Source organism: Salmo trutta, chromosome 24 (assembly GCF_901001165.1).
Source record: "Salmo trutta chromosome 24, fSalTru1.1, whole genome shotgun sequence".
Taxonomy (NCBI): domain Eukaryota; kingdom Metazoa; phylum Chordata; class Actinopteri; order Salmoniformes; family Salmonidae; genus Salmo; species Salmo trutta.
Genome location: NC_042980.1, coordinates 39,195,679 through 39,215,326, shown reverse-complemented (window position 1 = coordinate 39,215,326; position 19,648 = coordinate 39,195,679). Strand labels below are relative to the sequence as shown.

At 43.3% G+C, this 19,648-nt stretch overlaps 2 protein-coding genes across 2 annotated transcripts in view; one reads left to right on the top strand and one right to left on the bottom strand.

The window, feature by feature from the left end:
- LOC115161273 (beta-galactoside alpha-2,6-sialyltransferase 2) overlaps positions 1-6,953 on the top strand; it is a 71,327-nt gene extending 64,374 nt beyond the window's left edge. Inside the window, exon 7 of the mRNA XM_029712110.1 lies at positions 1,315-6,953. Within this exon, the coding sequence (XP_029567970.1) occupies positions 1,315-1,562 (248 nt within the window). The 3' untranslated portion in view covers positions 1,563-6,953. The remainder of the gene's footprint in view (positions 1-1,314) is intronic.
- Positions 1-19,648, bottom strand: part of tmtops2b (teleost multiple tissue opsin 2b) — a 66,586-nt gene that overhangs the window by 4,338 nt on the left and 42,600 nt on the right. The window contains exons 2-3 of the mRNA XM_029712111.1: positions 11,701-12,026; positions 7,226-7,459 (exon numbers count right to left, since the gene is read on the bottom strand). Of these exons, the coding sequence (XP_029567971.1) occupies positions 7,226-7,459; positions 11,701-12,026 (560 nt within the window). The remainder of the gene's footprint in view (positions 1-7,225; positions 7,460-11,700; positions 12,027-19,648) is intronic.

Here is a 19,648-nt window from a genome sequence, read left to right as displayed (position 1 = left end):
GTCCCCCAGGGCTCAGTTCTAGGCCCTCTCCTATTCTCGCTATACACCAAGTCACTTGGCTCTGTCATATCCTCACATGGTCTCTCCTATCATTGCTACGCAGACGACACACAATTCATCTTCTCCTTTCCCCCTTCTGATAACCAGGTGGCGAATCGCATCTCTGCATGTCTGGCAGACATATCAATGTGGATGACGGATCACCACCTCAAGCTGAACCTCGGCAAGACGGAGCTGCTCTTCCTCCCGGGGAAGGACTGCCCTTTCCATGATCTCGCCATCACGGTGGACAACTCCATTGTGTCCTCCTCCCAGAGTGCTAAGAGCCTCGGCGTGACCCTGGACAACACCCTGTCGTTCTCCGCTAACATCAAGGCGGTGACCCGATCCTGTAGGTTCATGCTATACAACATTCGCAGAGTATGACCCTGCCTTACACAGGAAGCGGCGCAGGTCCTAATCCAGGCACTTGTCATCTCCCGTCTGGATTACTGCAACTCCCTGTTGGCGGGGCTCCCTGCCTGTGCCATTAAACCCCTACAACTCATCCAGAACGCCGCAGCCCATCTGGTGTTCAACCTTCCCAAGTTCTCTCACGTCACCCCGCTCCTCCGCACACTCCACTGGCTTCCAGTTGAAGCTCTCATCTGCTACAAGACCATGGTGCTTGCCTACGGAGCTGTGAGGGGAACGGCACCTCCGTACCTTCAGGCTCTGATCAGGCCCTACACCCAAACAAGGGCACTGCGTTCATCCACCTCTGGCCTGCTGGCCCCCCTACCTCTGCGGAAGCACAGTTCCCGCTCAGCCCAGTCAAAACTGTTCCCTGCTCTGGCACCCCTATGGTGGAACAAGCTCCCTCACGACGCCAGGACAGCGGAGTCAATCACCACCTTCCGTAGACACCTGAAACCCCACCTCTTTAAGGAATACCTTGGATAGGATAAAGTAATCCTTCTAACCCCCCCCCCAAAAAAAATATAGATGTACTATTGTAAAGTGGTTGTTTCACTGGATATCATAAGGTGAATGCACCAATTTGTAAGTAGCTCTGGATAAGAGCGTCTGCTAAATGACGTAAATGTAAAATGTAAAAATATATAGTTGATTTTATTAATGTCTATGTATGTAAAAATGCACGTTTTAAAATTCCTGCCAATCGATTTGTTTAAAGAACAGATGACTTTCAGTCAATAAAAAAAAAAGTGTCGGGGACAGCTTAATGGATTGTGTGTTTTGTGGAATGTGTAACTTGTGTGTGCGTATGCTAGAATATGTAACACCTCATGCTCTGCCTTGTCGTTGTAATTACAGGCATCCTCCTGATGATGGCGCTGTGCGAAGAGGTCCACGTGTACGAGTACATCCCCTCGCTGCGGCAGACAGACCTGTGCCACTACCACGAGCGCTACTACGACGCTGCATGCACCCTGGGGGCGTACCACCCGCTGCTCTATGAGAAGAGTCTGGTGCAGCGCATCAACACAGGCCCTGTGAGAGACCTGAAGAGGAAGGGCCGTGTCACCCTCCCTGGCTTCAACACCGTCAACTGTGAAGTCTGAACTAGGAAGCCACACATGGAACCACCGTCCACGCGTCTAAGGGAAAACGGTGCAATAAGAACCCTCTGGACTCTGACCTTAGGGGGAACCCGGAGGCAACCATGTAGAACCACGTAGAACAGTGGAGAACCTAAGCCATAGCCCCTCTGTGTGGGATGGGATCAAACCGGAGGGTACAGCTCTAGTCTAACTATCAACTATCAACAGAACCCACATCAGTCAAAACCTTGCCTTCCTCAGAGGCAGGGTTGGGAACGTTACTTTCTAAATGTAATCAACAGTTACTAGTTACCTGTCAAATTGTAATCAGTAACGTAATTTTTTGGATTACCCAAACTCCGTAACGTAATCTGATTACGCTCAGTTACTTTTGGATTACGTAGAAGACAAAAGGATCCATCAAATGCATTTGGTGTGTCATCATAGTGGTCTCTGACTTGTGGTCAGACTCGCTCAGGTGGAACAAACTTAAACTTGCCCTTTTTTTCAACGCTTAATTGAATGTCACTGAGAAAACAGAAAGGTGTCGTAATGTATTTTTTCACAAACATCCTTTCTAAATTTAAAAGTAATCCAAAAAGTAATGAGCTAGTTTTTCAAAAGTATTTGTAATCTGATGATAGTATTTTTGCTGGTAACGTAACTGATTACAGTTACCAGTTGTTGTAATCAGATTACATGCAATCAGCTACTTTTCAACCCTCCTCAGAGGGTTAACAAGCCCAAGACATGCCCCATGTGACCACCTCTATCTCTGCCATTGCTGAGCCGGAAGAGAGAAGAGCTGTCTAGGGTAGCAATAGAAAAGTGTTTTTAGATAGAGAAACGGTTTTGATATTTTTGGATGTTTTTTGCTGTTGTGAAGCGTTGTTTCTCCAGAGCTCTGTTTGCTCTTCTTTCTTAAAAGGACAGTCCACAGTTTTTTAATGGTGGTGTCTGTGTTTTTTTAATGGCGGGTTATGGCTCTCATGGGGTGGTAAATTGATGTTTGAGAAAATGAGCAGTGGTCCGCACTGAATGTCTCACACACGTCCATATCGAACACACACTTTTGAAAAGATACAAACTCTGCGTACACCAGCCACACACTCCCGACAACATGTAACACACCTGAAGTTCTATTAGGAATGTACCTCCATATAACTTCAAAGACAATACATACACAACACACACCCGTACACTGTACATACACAGAGGAGCTATATGTTGCTCCATACAGGCACACTGGAACTACACCAAACCCTCTAAGTATTATCTAACCAAGATGGAGGTACATTGTTTTTGATCTACAACCGTCACATTTTGCTGTATTTGACATTCCTTAAATGTTCTTTTCTATTCTTATTTGTGAAGTCTTATTTGTTGTTGTCAATGATTTTGAGTGCTGTTTTGCTGCTGCTGCGCTTTATGTCACTCCTGTCCAATCCCCAAGCTTGACTGCACCAGACCAGTTGCCAATAAACAGATTGTCACACTCCCCACTTAGCACTTTAAGACTGGCTAATGACAGGCTGGTGACTGGCTGCCATTTCAAGGCTGCCACTTCAAATGCATGTCTGGTGGGTAGTTGGGTACCAAACCCTGGAAAACACATTGGTTGCCCATTCTTAGGTTTAATCCAGTACACCAAATGATGAGAGGCAAGTGGATAGGAGCTAGGGGGTAAGAGAAGGGACTCGCAACACTTTCTGAAAACAGCTATAACCCTGTGCCTAGTGGCCAAACGAGCACTGGGTTGCCTTTCAAAACACCCTCAGACTGATCATTCACATATGCCATCCATTTAACTGCAGTGTCATTGTTGAACTTTTTGTTGCTTATTTAATTGTTTAATAGTTGAGATTTAAAGAAGTCTGCTAATCAGCCCATAGCTCAAACCGTCCTGTGTTCTGTTAGTGGCGAGTAGGAGAGATCACTAGTCAAACTCCCATACTGTCCAGTGTCCACCCCATGCCAAAAGGGAATTGAACCAACGCCCTCTCTCTGACGTCTCTTTAAAAGCAGCTGTAGCTACTGCGCTGATTGACCTGTCACTTTGAATGTAATCAAACCTCTCCTTAGGGCACTTCTGTCTATGAGCACTACTCTGACTGTGTGCCATTTGATGGAGTCAAGAGAATGAGGGGTTCAGTCTGCAGGGTCCAGTAGCTAGACTTCCTCCCAGGCATACAGCAGAGCGTAGTCTAGTTCTACCTTGAGACTATCGTTCATTATGTCTTTACCGTTGTCGTTTTGACTCAATACTCCCAATATTGGTCTGAAATGACTATTATGCCTGAGCTTGCAACAGCCTGCCCTGGTGCGCTGCTGGAGAACATTTCTTATCGTGGCAGGGATTTCAAGCAGTAATATCTCCACACTCACTTTGTGTTTTAATGGCTTTGTTATTTATCCTGACTCTGTGCCAGACTTGCCTACAGTACATTTTAGCTAGCTATCTCCTGTGTGTGTGTGTGTGTGTGTGTGTGTGTGTGTGTGTGTGTGTGTGTGTGTGTGTGTGTGTGTGTGTGTGTGTGTGTGTGTGTGTGTGTGTGTGTGTGTGTGTGTGTGTATATATAAAGGAAAGGATATGGGGGATTTCTCAGAGACCTATTCTAATAGTGATCCTATAGAATGACATATAGTTCATTCTATAGGGCTCTATCTGGCCATGCTGGAATGGACAATGGAGGCTCAGTGGTTTCCAAACACAAATCCGCTTACAACTGCTAAGCTTCACCTTTATCCCCAGCTGACCCAATGAAAACAAACAGATCATGTACTTGTCCATCTAACCTATTTGTCACTGTAGTTCTCTCTGTAGCGTCCAGCTAGTGACCATTCCCTGGCCAGGGAAAACATGGAAGGGGTTGACATTGGCAGTCAGTGACAGAACACAAATAAGAGATGTGTGTTTGTGTATTAGCGTTTGTTATTCTGTAACTTGTCGCTATGCCCTTGCTCCAGGAACCATGCTTAACCAGAGTTGCAGAAAGGAATTTATTCAGTTCTACACATGGCAAACAAACGCTGCTTGGGATAAACCGAGGCAACTGTTGTTGTATTCAGGTGATAGAAGAGAGACCGAACAGGAATACCATTTAGGGTTAGAGCTGTTTTATATCTGTGACGTGAAGGCTGTGTCGGTATGAGGGGAACTCTGATGGCTCTTTGCAATTTTCTGAATTTCTTATAGTATTGTATGTTCTTATTACATTGAATGTTGTAAAAAAAATTATAAATTGTGTTCATGCAGGGCTCCCTTGGATAGAGTCCTTTGTATTCAATGGTACTCCCTGTAGAAATAAAGGTTAAATCAAAATAAATAAAGCCTTGGCAGTAGTTCGGGGAGCTAACGCAAGTTCAGGTCTCAGGCAAGGTTACTCAGCACGCAAGCGTGGTTCCGAATAACTGTTATACCCCAGGCAAGCAAAATATCACACTGATGGAAAGAAAATATTGGCTTTGAGGAGCCAGATGCTCCGCTGTGTCGCATGATCGCCTAGGGCCAACCTCTCACTGAGAGATCTGAGTGAAACAAGGCTGTTGTGAAGCTGTCTGGAAGAGTCTCTTACACACAGTGTATCAGAAGGCTCGTCTCTGGTTCATCTCCATGCGTTATTATTGATGTTTACAAATCATCAACTGTAACTAGGGTTACAAGAGGAGGGTGCATTACTGGAATCTTTTGAAGTTTTCCAGTAAAATACCACAATTTTGGTATCTTACAAAGATTTTATGTACTCTTTCACAAGATATCTAATGGCCCATTTGGGTATTTCAGATAATATCGGGTGTCTGTAATTATCTCTGGCCCTCTGTGTGGCCTTATCACATGTAAAATATCTAAAATAGTGAATTAAGAATTAAATAAGAATAAAAATGATGACAGCTGTAAAACATTATCCTAATTATAAACCATCAACTTGGTGAATACCACACTTTTTTTCTATGTATTTGTTAATGTTTTGGTGTCAAACTGGTGGCAGTTGTGAAAAGTCAATAAATGGCAGAGTTGCAGTTAATTGAAGATAATTCCCTTGTTGCTTAGATAATTTTTTTTTCATTAATTGGGCTATTTTCTCTTGAACCATCTGGTCTATCTACTAGAAACTCATGGATGATATGGACACAGATATAATAAATGAATGCTATATATGAATACATTTTTACATGGTATAAACTACCAAAGTTACGATTGCCATATTTTCTGTTAATTACCAAAATGACTAAAGATCCAGTAAATTACCGGTAACATTGCAACCCTAACTAACTGTAACTGTTACACTTGTGATTGTGATTGTGACACAGTGATGGTGCAACAAAATATGAAATTCATTTGTAATAACTTTGTTTATATTCCAATGGACAGAGCATGCAAGTCTAACCGGAGCAGGGCTAGGAGGTTTCAATTGTCCATGTATACTGTACTTTACTGTACTGTAATTGACTGTACTTTACTGTAATTTAGTCTTTAGAGCTCCAAGTAAAAAAAAGACCATGCTGGAAAAATGTCCAATATTTCTACAGGCGCTGTGTATATTGTGTGCGTAGGGAAATTCCATCCAGCTGGAAACAAGAGAGCAGCTATTATTAGCATCTTCATATGTTCTGTAGAAGCACTCCTTGATCAAATGCAATGCTTTTGGCAACGGTAGTGGAATCTTGATACTGTTCCCAATGATTTATTTATTTAACGTTTACTTGCTGATGCAGGTAGGTGGTTGGGTGGAAGGGGGCTCTGTTTGTCTTCTAGCATGTGTTTAGGGGCGATAAAGACGACCAACATCTCTGTATGGACTGGCATGCCAGACATCTCTGTATGGACTGGCATGCCAGACATCTCTGTATGGACTGGCATGCCAGACATCTCTGTATGGACTGGCATGCCAGACATCTCTGTATGGACTGGCATGCCAGACATCTCTGTATGGACTGGCATGCCAGACATCTCTGTATGGACTGGCATGCCAGACAACAAAGAGAAAGTTTGTTTTGGAGGTCACTGCTTAACTTGATTCCTCCTCCACAGTATGTTTTTGATATCTCTCTCTCACATCCTTTTCTGTAGGGTGGAGATTCACAGCGCCACAACACTGCCTTTAAAATGGAAACATTTCATGGTTTTTAACTTGTCCTCTGAGATTTCCAAGAGGGCTTTGAACAAAGGCTGAGAGGAAAGGGAGAGAGAGAGAGAGAGTGGGGGATTCATCATGACCAAAGTGTTATTGAAAAGCACATCTCATTTTCAGCCTTGGGATAAAAAATGTTATGACTAAAACTTTCCTTTTGATTTGTCATTACAGGTTTTTTACACAAAGGTATTTAAGTTGACTATTGGTATAAAATTAAATTGTTGTTAATTCATTGTTATTTTTTACCATGTAAATAAAGACATTGTACATGTACAAAGGATTAGTCTGGAGTTATAAAGACTTAGGCCAGGATTCAATCCTTGGAGCGCTGTCACAATGCGCCATTTGAATGTAATTTCCGTTTGAGCCGGCATCTCTGTGTTTAGCGTAAATGCATTCAGGAACTTTGCCTTTAAAAGACACACTCAACAATGCGCAATCGGATTGAATCCCGGCCTTTAGATTACCGACAAAACACACACACACATTACCAAGCACCACCCAATACACATTACACCCCCCTCCACAAACACCCCCCGGGTGCCTCACCTGTTTGTTCATGAGGATGTAGATGATGGGGTTGATGACGGTGCTGCTCTTGGCCAGGAGGGAGGGCACCACGGCGGCCACGGGGGTGATGATGCCGGGCCGGCCGAATGTGGCCATCATGGCCACCACACCATAGGGCATCCAGCACAGTATATAACACACCACTGTGGTCAGCACCATAAACAGGATGTGGTGCTCTCTCCGCCGTGCCGCAGTCTTACGGATCTTACCCACCTAGAGACAGGAGAGATGAAAGGACAGTGTGAGTGAGGAGAGAGTGAGTGGGGAGGGGAGAGGAGGAGGAAAGGAGGAGGGGAGAGAGGGAGATAAAAGGGGAGAGAGGAGGAGGGGAGGGGAGAGAGGAGGAGGGGAGAAGAGGAGGGGAGGGGAGAGAAGGAGAGGATGGGGAAGAGGAGAGAGGAGTGGAAAAGAGGAGGGTGGAGAGGGGAGAAGAAAGGGGAGGAAGAGGAGAGAGAGGAGGAGAGAGAACAGCAGAAGATGAGGAAAGATGAGAGAGAAGAGGAGGAGAGAAAAGGAGGAGGTAGAAGGGGAAAAGGAGAGAGGAGGAGAAGGAGGAGAGGCGAGAAGGAGAAAGAACAGGAGAGGAGAAGAGAAGAGAGAAGAGGAGGAGAGAATGTGTTTTCACCCCAGGGAGAGACTAAAATAGTATTTTGTCCAAATAGACATTTGTTTGCTGTATTTGTTATTGTCAATCCTCTGGACACCACACACACACACCTAATGTAAGGCTCTGGACTCTAATACGTTTGATAAATGTGTAAATATTTGGGAGGGAATAGTATGATGATAGGGAGGGAAAAGGGTGTGTGTGTGTGTGTGTGTGTGTTTGAGCTGAAACAGCATGGTGGTGATAGAGGTTAGAGTTTAATAGATGTCCCTTTAGAAACGACAGAGTCCCCGGGGGGTAAACACACAATCTGTTCAGAGCTAATATCTCTTTAACTATCTCACGCTGACAGGTCCCCTCCCTCCTACTCTCCCTCTCTCCGGTTGTGCTCCGTCCCTGCAGTGTGCTCATTGTTCTGCCTGAGGGCTTCTCTCCTAACCCACAGAGAGACAGTGATAATCAGTCCATCCGTTCTGTGCCGCTAACCTCCCATTTCAGCAATGGAATGCCTGACTCTCCATCCATCTCCCCCAGTCTCCCTGTCAGCCCAAAGAACGAAAGGGACAGCAGAGAGAGAGATTCTATTCTCCTTCTTCCATTTTAGAGGATTAAGGCACTGCCCCACTCTCTATCCTGTTCGCCGTTCAACTGAGAATGAGAACATGCATATAAACAGGCCCCTTGTGACTAACGAGCCTGGCGTTCAAACCCAGTGTGTTCATGTATTGAGCTAATGCCTAAGGCGTTCTGGTCTCAGGCAAGGTTTAATCATCACACAACAGCCAAAATAAAGTAAACACCAACATAAAGTGGCTTTTTATGACCAGATTCCCTGGTACCTCCCTGCATCAAATTAATCCAACCTGCCTTGGACCTCCCGTTATGAAGCTGTATAAATTGACTTTTACAGTCAATAGTTTTATACTTTCATCGTCACAGCCTACTTTTGTTATCTAACAATTTAAATCAAATTGTACTGGTCACATACATGAGACTGGACGTAATAGGCTACTGTCCCAATAACCTCCATTAGGCCTAAACCGTAGCAGGTAAAAAGGTGACATGATGGGAGAACGACTATGGTTTAGTTTCCTCCAAATCATTGATCAGTGATGCTTCGCTAACGGAACCTCAAAATGATAACCTATAGCAAGACTTGATTTGCTCTTTTCCCTGACTCTTTGAGAATGCAAACACATTCTGACCATTCTGATTGGTGCCAGAAACCGATGGGTTGGGCCAGAGTTGGCCTACAGAAATCATGAAATACGTCATTTTGAGAATAGCTCAAAATACTTATAGGATGGCAGGTTCAGATTTATGTATGGAACGATCGATAACGCAGCGAAAGTAAATTCAGGATGAGTCGCCAGAGGCAATGTAAACACAGCTCTAATACCAGAACAGCTGTATCGACATCGATTGGTCAGTCCTTCACACCATGCGGTGACCATGACCCTGGCGCTCCATAGGGATGCTGTTGAGTAATGCTGTGGACTCAAATTCACATTTAGTGAAAGCTACTTATTCTTATCAGAGGAGTCCTAACCGAAGAAAATGATTATTTAGAGGCGGGGGGGGGGTTCAAGCGGAGGCGGGGTTCAAGCGAGGGGTCAGTGACTAACAACATAGTTGGGGAAGCTACTCTGAAAACAGTTCACCAAGCTACCAATTACTTCACTCTGGAATTTAAGCTACACTAAAGCTACTCTTAAGAAAAATATAGTTTACTTAACCAAAGTTACTTTGAAAAAGTACTTCACTATATCCCAAAAAATATCATATGTACATATGAAATTCTAGACTACAAATTGTAATAACAAATTTCACTTTGTGGTCAAATGTTAACAGAATGTGTAATTTTGCCTACTAAACACAAAAACTATGTTTTGAGTGAGAATTAAGCAGGTCTGATGTGGAAAAATAAAATAATTTCTTGCCTACTTCACCCATATCTTATTGTTTTCTACCACTACAAAGCAAAACAAATAGTAATTAACTGCTGAAAAAACGACCTAGATTTGAATTAAGTTAAACTACAGTACCACCAAGCTCCTGCAAAAAAATTGCGTTAATTACTAGTTACCTCAATATAATTCACGACTCCCCAACACTGACTAACACACACACTCACAGCAAAAAAGGGAAAGTCACTACAGAGAGTATGTGTGTGTGTATGAAGCACGTGCGTGTACATATTCACATGTTTCTCAGAGCATTTCCCTGCGCTCACTTGGAATGGCGTAGAAGAGCTTTGTGAAAGCTGCTGGTTGTGAGTCCGGGACTCCGAGTCCCACTAAAAACAGATTGGTATTGGGTAATCCAGACAGCACTCAGCTAACCCCCTCATTCACTCATTCCTGGCCCTGGCTCTATCTGAGGGCATTAAAGTGTGATGGGTTGACATCAGGATCGCATACACAGACGTTTCAGCTTAACAGTCTTCTTCAGTACAAACCTACACTGAGAACGGTCCCTTAATCCAAACCCAAACACTCACACGTCAACTACACACACTGGCTGAGGCTGGGGCAATATTTACACACTGCAGCAGCTTTACTTTAACATTTGTTTTGGCAGCATTAATCCCCCAGAAATGTGATCTTGGAGGATAATGGAGTATAAAATAACAAGGTTGAAATTAGTGATGGGGAAAAAATCGATACAGTTACATATCGCAATATTATTTTGAACGATATTATATCGATAGTTTGACTCCAAGTATTGATTTGTATAAAAAAATGTATGTATTTGTAAAAAAAATCGCACTGCCGCGGAAAGTAGGGGTTCTGAGGTTGCTGCAGCAACCCTGAAAAATCTGAATAAAAAATGATATATTAATAAAATAAAATATTTTAAAAATGTAATACTAAAATTCACAAAAATAGTGCACTGGGCCTTTAATGGTGCTGTATTAGCAGCCCAATATAGCTTCTGTAGAGTGGGCAAACATATTTTTTCAGCACCCCCCATGAAAATAAAATAAAAATCTATAAAATATACAGCACCCCCAAACTACTTCCTGCAGCTATGGGTAGTGTTAGTTAGCGCTAGTTGGCTGCACCTGTGCCAAATCCTTTTAAATCCTGAGCCAACAAGTTTTTACCAATTTATTTCCATTACTGATCAAAACTAATTTTCTCATGCTTTCTCTTGTCTCTCTACAGAACACATATAATGAACAATGTTCTGGTAACATAAAATTGCAATAAAATCACAGTATCGAATCTCAATACATATAGAATCGTAAGAATCTCCATACATAATCGGATCAGCACCTAGTATTATGATAATATTTGTATCATGAGGTTCCTGGCAATTCCCAGCCCTAGTTAAAACAACCTCCGTCTCCAGACTCACTAGGTGTTCTAGCAGGGTGATCTTGGAGTTAATTGACCCCCAGAATAAATTGAATGGGCAGGCGCATGGATCACACTAATCTTGATTAAAACACAATAAGGGTTTAGTTTAGTTGTGAGTATAGTGCTGAAATTGATCTCAATAGTGAGCCAGATTCAATTCAATTTGGAGGGCTCTCTAACACACGCACACATTACCAACTCTTTCACAACTCAGCATTTCGCTACACTCGCAATGATCTGCTAACCATGTGTATGTGACCAATAAAATGTGATTTTTTTTTTTACAAACACACATTCTTTCGTTTTCTCTCAGTCTCTCTTTTAGTACATTGTACATCTCTCAATGTCAATACTTTACTCTCTCCGCATCTGTCTCTGTCTCTCTCCCTCCCTCCCATCAGTCAACAGTATCTGTGTTCTTCTGGGATGAGGGGTTCCCTCAGCCCCACCCTCTCTCTCTCCATCTATCCTTTTATCCCCCCCACCTGTTTGACGGCCCACAGCAACCGACAGTAGCAGTAGACCATGATGACGATGGGTAGGCCCAGGCAGAAGACGAACAGACAGATGATGTAGGCGTGGGACTGAGCTGTCCTCAGGGTCCAGGACACGGAGCAGCTGGTGCCGGCCCCCTCCAGGTCGTAGCTACTCCAGCCTAGCAGGGGGGGCACCGTCCAGATCAGGGAGTACAGCCAGGAGCCCCCCACGGCCAGCAGGGGCTTGCGGTAGTCGGGACCATGCTTGTTGTACACGGTCAGGGTACTGTAGCGGTCATATGAAAGGACCACCAGGGAGATCAACGACACGATACCTGGGGAGGGAGAGGAGAGGAGTGGGGGAGAGGAGAGGGGGAGCCGGAGAAAGAGTGGTAAAAGCAGCGGGAGAGAGAAAGAGAAGGAGAGAGACATTGGGTGGTAGTGAGGAAGGGAAGAAGGAGAGAAGACAAAAGGACGGAGTGAGGAAGGCAGAAGGGGGAGAAAGAGAGATTCATTGACCAATTATTGGCTGACTAAATGAGAAAGCAGATTGAGTTGAAGAGTTCCACAGATTGATCTATTGGGAGATGAACACACTCATAAAGGGTTAGTAATAAACAGGGCCTTGGGGAGACATGGGCTGCGGTCCAAACATTTCAAAGACGCACCCTATCCCCTCAGCCCTCAAATTAAGTGAACACATCTGATGATGTATCATGACGTCTGATGAGTTTACACTTGCAGGGCAAGGGGCGAGGGAGGGAGGAAGGAATGATTTTTAAATGGACCACCCTGGGCCGGGAAATTCGTCACTCGTTCATCGCGCAATGATTGTGTTTTCAGCCACCGGTAGCTTGTGGGTGCTTTATATCCGCTACATTCAATTATGAGTGCATGTCTACTTATACTAAATATATAAATATTAATATATGCCTACTGTATGATAGCTAGCAAATTAATTAGATAAATAACATTAGCCTGCCTAGCTGGAACTTCTGAAGAAGTAAAATGTTTTATTTCTACAATTTCCAAAAGATACCCAAACAAAAACATATTTACTTTTTACGAGACGCATTTATGCAGTCATGTACGTTAGTAGCACAATTTCTAACTTAATTGCATTAATTTTTACTTACACTTGTATGCTGACTTCTCTATAAATGTTGTTTTTAAGTTTTCACTGACTTTTCTTAGCGGATGAACAATCGCCACGAATTGAATTATGGGGAGTTTCAGGTCCCGGAGTGAACATAATTGTACACTCGCAAAGCCGACTAAAAACGAGGGCTGAGGGGCTTATGTTGTAAACTTCCCTTGCTTGGCTAATCATTTGGATCACCCTCCAAGATGGCGACAGGGATTCCCCCAAGGGCATAAGGCGAAGGTAAGTAGACGAGGGTGTGTCTTTTAAGTGTTTGGACCGCAGCCATGGTGACCCTCTAAAGTCAGTGTGTGCACTAAACATAGGAGCTGGATGAGACGACAGATAGGTAGATGTCTGCTCGTTGATCTCTCTGGTGATATTTTAACAGCTCACCTCAATCTCTTTCTGCCCACAGTGATCCCCTAGCATTTTTATTAGCCGCTTTGAGAAATCTCTTTCTGCCCACAGTGATCCCCTAGCATTTTTATTAGCCGCTTTGATAAATCTCTTTCTGCCCACAGTGATCCCCTAGCATTTTTATTAGCCGCTTTAAGAAATCTTGATGTGTGACTGGCAGCACATCTCTCTACACTTCTTTTTTTTGGTGCTTGAACACATGAGGTGTTTTAACACTCAGATAGACAGTAAGGAAATTAGGTGGGGACACAAGCAAGTGGGAGAAATAGTGGATGCTGGGATTGAACCCTGATCTCCAGTGGGGAGTGTTACCACTACACCACAGCTCTGCACAAAGATCTCTATTGGTAACCTCTTTCTACCTACTCTGGGTTTAAAGACAGTTCAGTTTAGACTGAACGTCTACAGACATTGTGAAAATGTTTGTCCCTGCAGGATTCCTTCTACAAAATCAACAACTTCCTGCATATTATGTGAGGGCTTGCAAATTTGAAAAATCACCACACTATTTCCACATAAAATTGTCAAATCATTGCAATATTATTGCATAAAACTGACCCACCACCGCTGTACAAAAAAGAGGGCTTGTATTTTCAACCAATCATACCACATCAATACATCTTCGCAACAAATTAATTGCAAATTGCCTTGCAAATTGTCAGAATTGTCACACCAAAATCAATCATTTTTGCCCGCAAATGTCACTAGAAATCCCCAGTAAATCCTGGCGGGTCTGAATACATAATTTCGTAGTACTTGGTGAAAAATGTGTGCTGTTTCTTCCTGTCTCGAAACGTGGAGGTTCTGCTCTGAATACCAACACCCACAGTTTGAGCTAGACTTTTTAATGAGAAACAAGTGGAAGGGATCACAAGAAGCAACAAATTGGGGACATTGACCATTGCTGAGACACAACTTTATTGGTGGGAGTCTTATGATCAACATTTTTTGATAATGAGCCAATGCTTCCTACATCGTACTGGTGTATTCAAGTCATCAGGTTAACATAAAGTACATTACAACACTATATCCTCCAAACAAAGTTGAAGCAATTTCATCAACATTTGATGTAAGCAGATGAGTGTGTGTGTGTGTGTGTGTGTGTGTGTGTGTGTGTGTGTGTGTGTGTGTGTGTGTGTGTGTGTGTGTGTGTGTCTTTAAGTCAAGGGAAACAATGAAAATCTGCAATACTGCTGAGTTTACCACCCCAGCTTTCCCTCTACAGAGAGGTGGGATTGTCTGTAAACTCCATCTAACCTTGGAGGCAGATTCTGCCCTTCAGCTAGTGAGGAAGTATTTCTCTCCCTCTTTTCTCTGCTCTTTTCGTATCAGAGAGCTGCCAAATTCACAAATCACTTCTCCAAGAGGCTTTGATCTCAGCCACAGTCTAATCTAGCACAACATTGTGTCTAATTGTAACATCTGAATGTGAAACAACACATAGAGAACACATGTAAATGTACTGAATATAAACATTAACAAATTAGCTGTCTCATCTCCATAGTTATGTAACAGTGCTTCTAGGAAGGTTCTGAACTGATTTAATAACGCATAAAGTCTCAAATCAACAGAACGCAAGGGGATTCTATTAGGCACATCACTGACTCAATACATGCATGCACACACACATACCACACACTCTTTCTTTATCTCTCTTTCTCTGTCTCTCTCTCTTTCCATCTGTCTCGCTCCATCTTTCTTTCTCTGTCACTCTTTCTCTCTCTCTCAAATCACATTTTATTTGTCACATGCGCCAAATACAACAGGTGTAGACCTTACAGTGAAATGCTTACTTACAAGCTCTTAACCAACAATGCAGTTAAGAAAATACCCCCCCCCCCAAAAAAAAGTAAGAGATAAGAATAACAAATAATTAAAGAGCAGCAGTAAATAACAACTGCGGGGCTATATACAGGGGGTACCGGTATAGAGTCAATGTGAGGGGGCACCGGTGTCGAGGCAATATCTACATGTAGTCTCTCTCTCTCTCTCTCTCTCTCTCTCTCTCTCTCATATATAGTGTCTGCCTAGAGAGCTGTCTATTTTATTACCTTTCTTTAATTTGGAAGAGCATGTGGTAATTTTATGCTTTCTAAATCAATTTTATGTGCAGGCATATTAAAATTACAACATCTAGCCTTTCTGTTATTTTCAACAATGTGGAAATGTTTCTGACTATCATTATTTTAATTGCCTTATTATATTATGAAAAAATATATTTTGTACACAATAAAGAAGATCAATTACGAGTCAACATGTAAATATTGCTCCCAGCGTAGATCAAAGCTCAGAACGCTTATATTCTTGAACTGACTGAGTTCTAATCGCGGTTACCCTCTTTGCAGGATGAGTGAAATCATGAAGAGTGGTTTGTTAGTTATTTTCGCCTGTGTCCCCAGGATTTGCCTTTTTAGCGGCACATTCACCACTCAATTCAATTTCAATTTACGGGGCTTTATTGGCATGGGAAATATATGTTTAGATTGACAAAGAAAGTTAAACAAATAATGAACAAAAGTGAAATAAACAATAAAAAAATGTACAGTAAACATTACACTCACAAAAGCTCTAAAAGAATAAAGACATTTCAAATGTCATATTATGTACAAATAAAAAGTACAAAGGGAATATAAATAAACATAAATATGGGTTGTACTTACAATGGTGTTTGTTCTTCACTGGTTTCCCTTTTCTTGTGGCAACAGGTCACAAATCTTGCTGCTGTGATGGCACACTGTGGTTTTTCACCCAATAGATATGGGAGTTTATCAAAATTGGGTTTGTTTTCTAATTCTTTGTTGGTCTGTGTAATCTGAGGGAAATAAGTGTCTCTAATATGGTCATAAATTGGGAAGGAGGTTATGAAGTGCAGCTCAGTTTCCACCTCATTTTGTGGGCAGTGTGCACATGGCCTGTCTTCTCTTGAGAGCCAGGTCTGCCTACGGCGGCCTTTCTCAATAGCAAGGCTATGCTCACTGAGTCTGTACATAGTCAAAGCTTTCCGTAAGATTGGGACAGTCACAGTGGTCAGGTATTCTGCCACTGTGTACTCTCTGTTTAGGGCCAAATAGCATTCAAGTTTGCTCTGTTTTTTTGTTAATTGTGTCAGTAATTATCTTTTTGTTTTCTCATGATTTGGTTGGGTCTTATTGTGTTGCTGTCCTGGGGCTTTGTGGGGTCTGTTTGTGTTTGTGAACAGAGGCCCAGACCAGCTAGCTTAGGGGGCTCTTCTCCAGGTTCATCTCTTTGTAGGTGATGGCTTTGTTACGGAAGGTTTGGGAATCGCTTCCTTTTAGGTGGTTGTAGAATTTAATGGCTCTTTTCTGGAATTTGATAATGAGTGGGTATCGGCCTAACACTCTCAAACAGCTAACTCCGCCCTCTCGCAGCCGAGGCCCGGGGGCCCGAGGGCCTGAAACGAACTATCCCAGCTCGGAGTCGGCTCAATTAAGCAACTAGAGACGCTGCTGACACAGAGTGTTTGCGAGATGCCGGACAAATGGCAATTTTAAAACCATCCGGCAATTCCTGACATGTCAACAGAGAATGAGTGTACAACTGGTAAATAAATAGTCACTTATATGTCAGTCAGTTAGGTGGCTAGTGTGACAGGTTAAAGGAAATACTCATAGCCTGTTATACATTAAAAAGTATTCGTAAGTTCATAGTATGTGAGGATCTTAAAACATCTAAGGTTAAAACGATCATGCATTCTATATTAGTTCATAGAGATTGATAACATTCATATAATTGTGTTAAAAAGTTAAAATCCGTCAAGCGTACAAAGGGTAAGAATTGTAAAAGGAATGTGTAAACATTATATTGATTACTTTATTTTGTGGTGCCTAATTGAAGGGGAAAAGTGTTAATCTGTGATCTACTAAATGCTCTTAATCTATGAGCCTGAGATCGATTGCTCTGGTCTCCACCCAAGTTCGCGGGGAAATCGCGGGTTTTTTCCTCATTGCACTAAAGGTTATTGAGGAAACGATACCGTATCACTCTCGTGATTATTTCTCCCCTTTTTCAGGGGCGTAACATTTTTGGAGGCTCCGCTGATATTGCTGCTCAGATGTCCAGTTTCCACATCCTGGTCGCTGAATTCCGAGCCAGCTAAATCCTCACATAACAACTCAGGCAGGCTGCAGTGAGGAAAGTGTTGCTGTTCGAGGAGAGCTGGAAGTTGGTGGTTAAGTACGTGTCAGCTGAGGCCATTGATCGACCATCAGAGACAGTAAGGACCATCTAATTCAGAGTCAACTCCTGCACAGTAAAAGTTCCTCCTGTTCTGTCAACATGACGACCGTCTTGGAAGAACTACAGGAAGAGGTAGTAGGAGAATTGCACACCCTGACTAAAGACAAGTTACTAGAGATATGTGATTTCCTTGACATCTCAGGCGAACAGAGAAGAGATGTTCAAGACAAATCCCGCATATCATTGATGACTGACATTATGATGTTCCTTGAAAGAGAGGAAGTTGCAGAGTTAGAAGATGGCGGCATGTCGGAATTGTTGCTACTTAAAGACAAAATGACAGAGATGATCAGTGGCATAGATAACAAAACAGGGCAAACTGACCATGATATTGAAACAGCCGGAACACATCACAGAATAGAGGAACTGAGAACTGCAACCCCACAACAAGGGGTGGGAACTGAGCAGATTACTGCAGCCAAAGCCAGTGATTCTCTGCGTCAGCCCCAACCCCATGCTAATCTTCAGGTGAGCGTGCCGCTCTCACCCAGTGCACAGCCCAGCTCATACTGGCGCAAAGAGTTTAAAATTTCTGGTCAGATAGGTGAACCGGGCCAGAAAGATAAACTGATTTTTTCCAGCCTTGCCCATCAGATCGAGAATGGACTTAACAGAGGCTATCCTGAGGTAGAAATAGTAAACGCAGTAGTCAGGGCTATTTATCCAGGCTCACAGCTACGCAGCTACTTGGAAGGTAAACCCCAGCTAACTCTTCCCACACTTGGAAGTGGGAATGCAGGATACATCTAAGAGAAGAGTGCAACAGAGCTTTACAAACAGCTAGCTTCAGAAGCACAGCATAGCAAGGAGACCCCTCAAAGCTTCCTGATGCGCGTCTTAGATTTGAGGCAGAAGGTACTGTTTGCATCCCAGGAGTCAGAATCAGGGCTTAAGTACGACCCTGCTCTAGTCCAGCGCATGTGTTTACACACAGTCCTTACAGGTCTCCAGAGTGACAGTATCAGGATAGACATGCAGCCTCTCCTGCTAGATAGCGAAACATCAGATTAGGTTTTGCTAGAGAAGCTTAATATTGCTTGTGCTAATGAGATAGAAAGACAAAACAAAAAGCGGTTTAATGCCCCACAGCCTGCTACAACTGTAAGTGTAGACCAGTTAGAAGATACGCTATCTGCAAAGTGTCCTGTGAAGGAAGCCAAAGCTAAGATACCCGCAGAACTGTTAACAGAGTTAGCTGAACTTAAGACAGGTGTAGCTTCTCTAAAAGGTCTCAGTGCAGAGATTGCTCAGATTAAGGAGACATTACAGCAGCCTGTTTCAGTCACCGCCTTGTGCCTATGCCCCACCTCCAGTTAGGAGGCCAGATAGGGACCCCCAGCCACCTGTTTCCCAGCTGCAGTATTACAGCAACTACAGTCAGCCCCAAGCACCTGACCCTGCGCAGCATCAATATGCACCTAACCTGTATACCAACCGCTCTGCTCAAGCTCCAAGGAGGTGTTTTGTCTGCCAGCAGGCCAGAACAGCTGCACGCTGCACACACTGCTTCCGATGTGGGAGTGGAGAACATTTTCAAGCTGGATGTAAAATCTGGGGAGTCAGCCCATCAAGAGAGGCCCCTTTAAACGGGGAAGGGTTACCGCTGAGGGACGAGTGTTAACCGTAGCTACCAAAAAGTCCCAGAAATGTGCAAATTGTGCCAGAGAAGATTCATTTGAGAACCTGAAACAATGTTCATCATGTAAAGAGACACTGTACTGTTCCAAAGTATGTCAAAACCAACATTGGACTAAACATAAGAAAAAATGCACTCACCTGAAAATTGACTCTACCTGTGAAAGGTTTTCCTGCACAGAGGAAAATGCCCACTCTTTACCATCCCTAGCTCAAGGTTGCCACCCCCGTAAGGTCACCTCGCTAGTCGGCAGACAGTGCCTTATTGAGTGTCACCTGAATCGCCACCACCTCCAAGCTCTATGGGACACAGGCTCTCAGGTATCGGTCATTGATGAACGATGGAAAGAGAAATCTCTCCTAAACGCAAGACTGAGAGATGTTTCAGAAATCCTGGACTCACCTGATGATCTAAGGTTGACTGCAGCAAATGGGACTGAAATGCCGTACCTGGGATGGATTGAAACAACTTTTCGGCTAGCCTCTGAAACTGACCAAACAAAG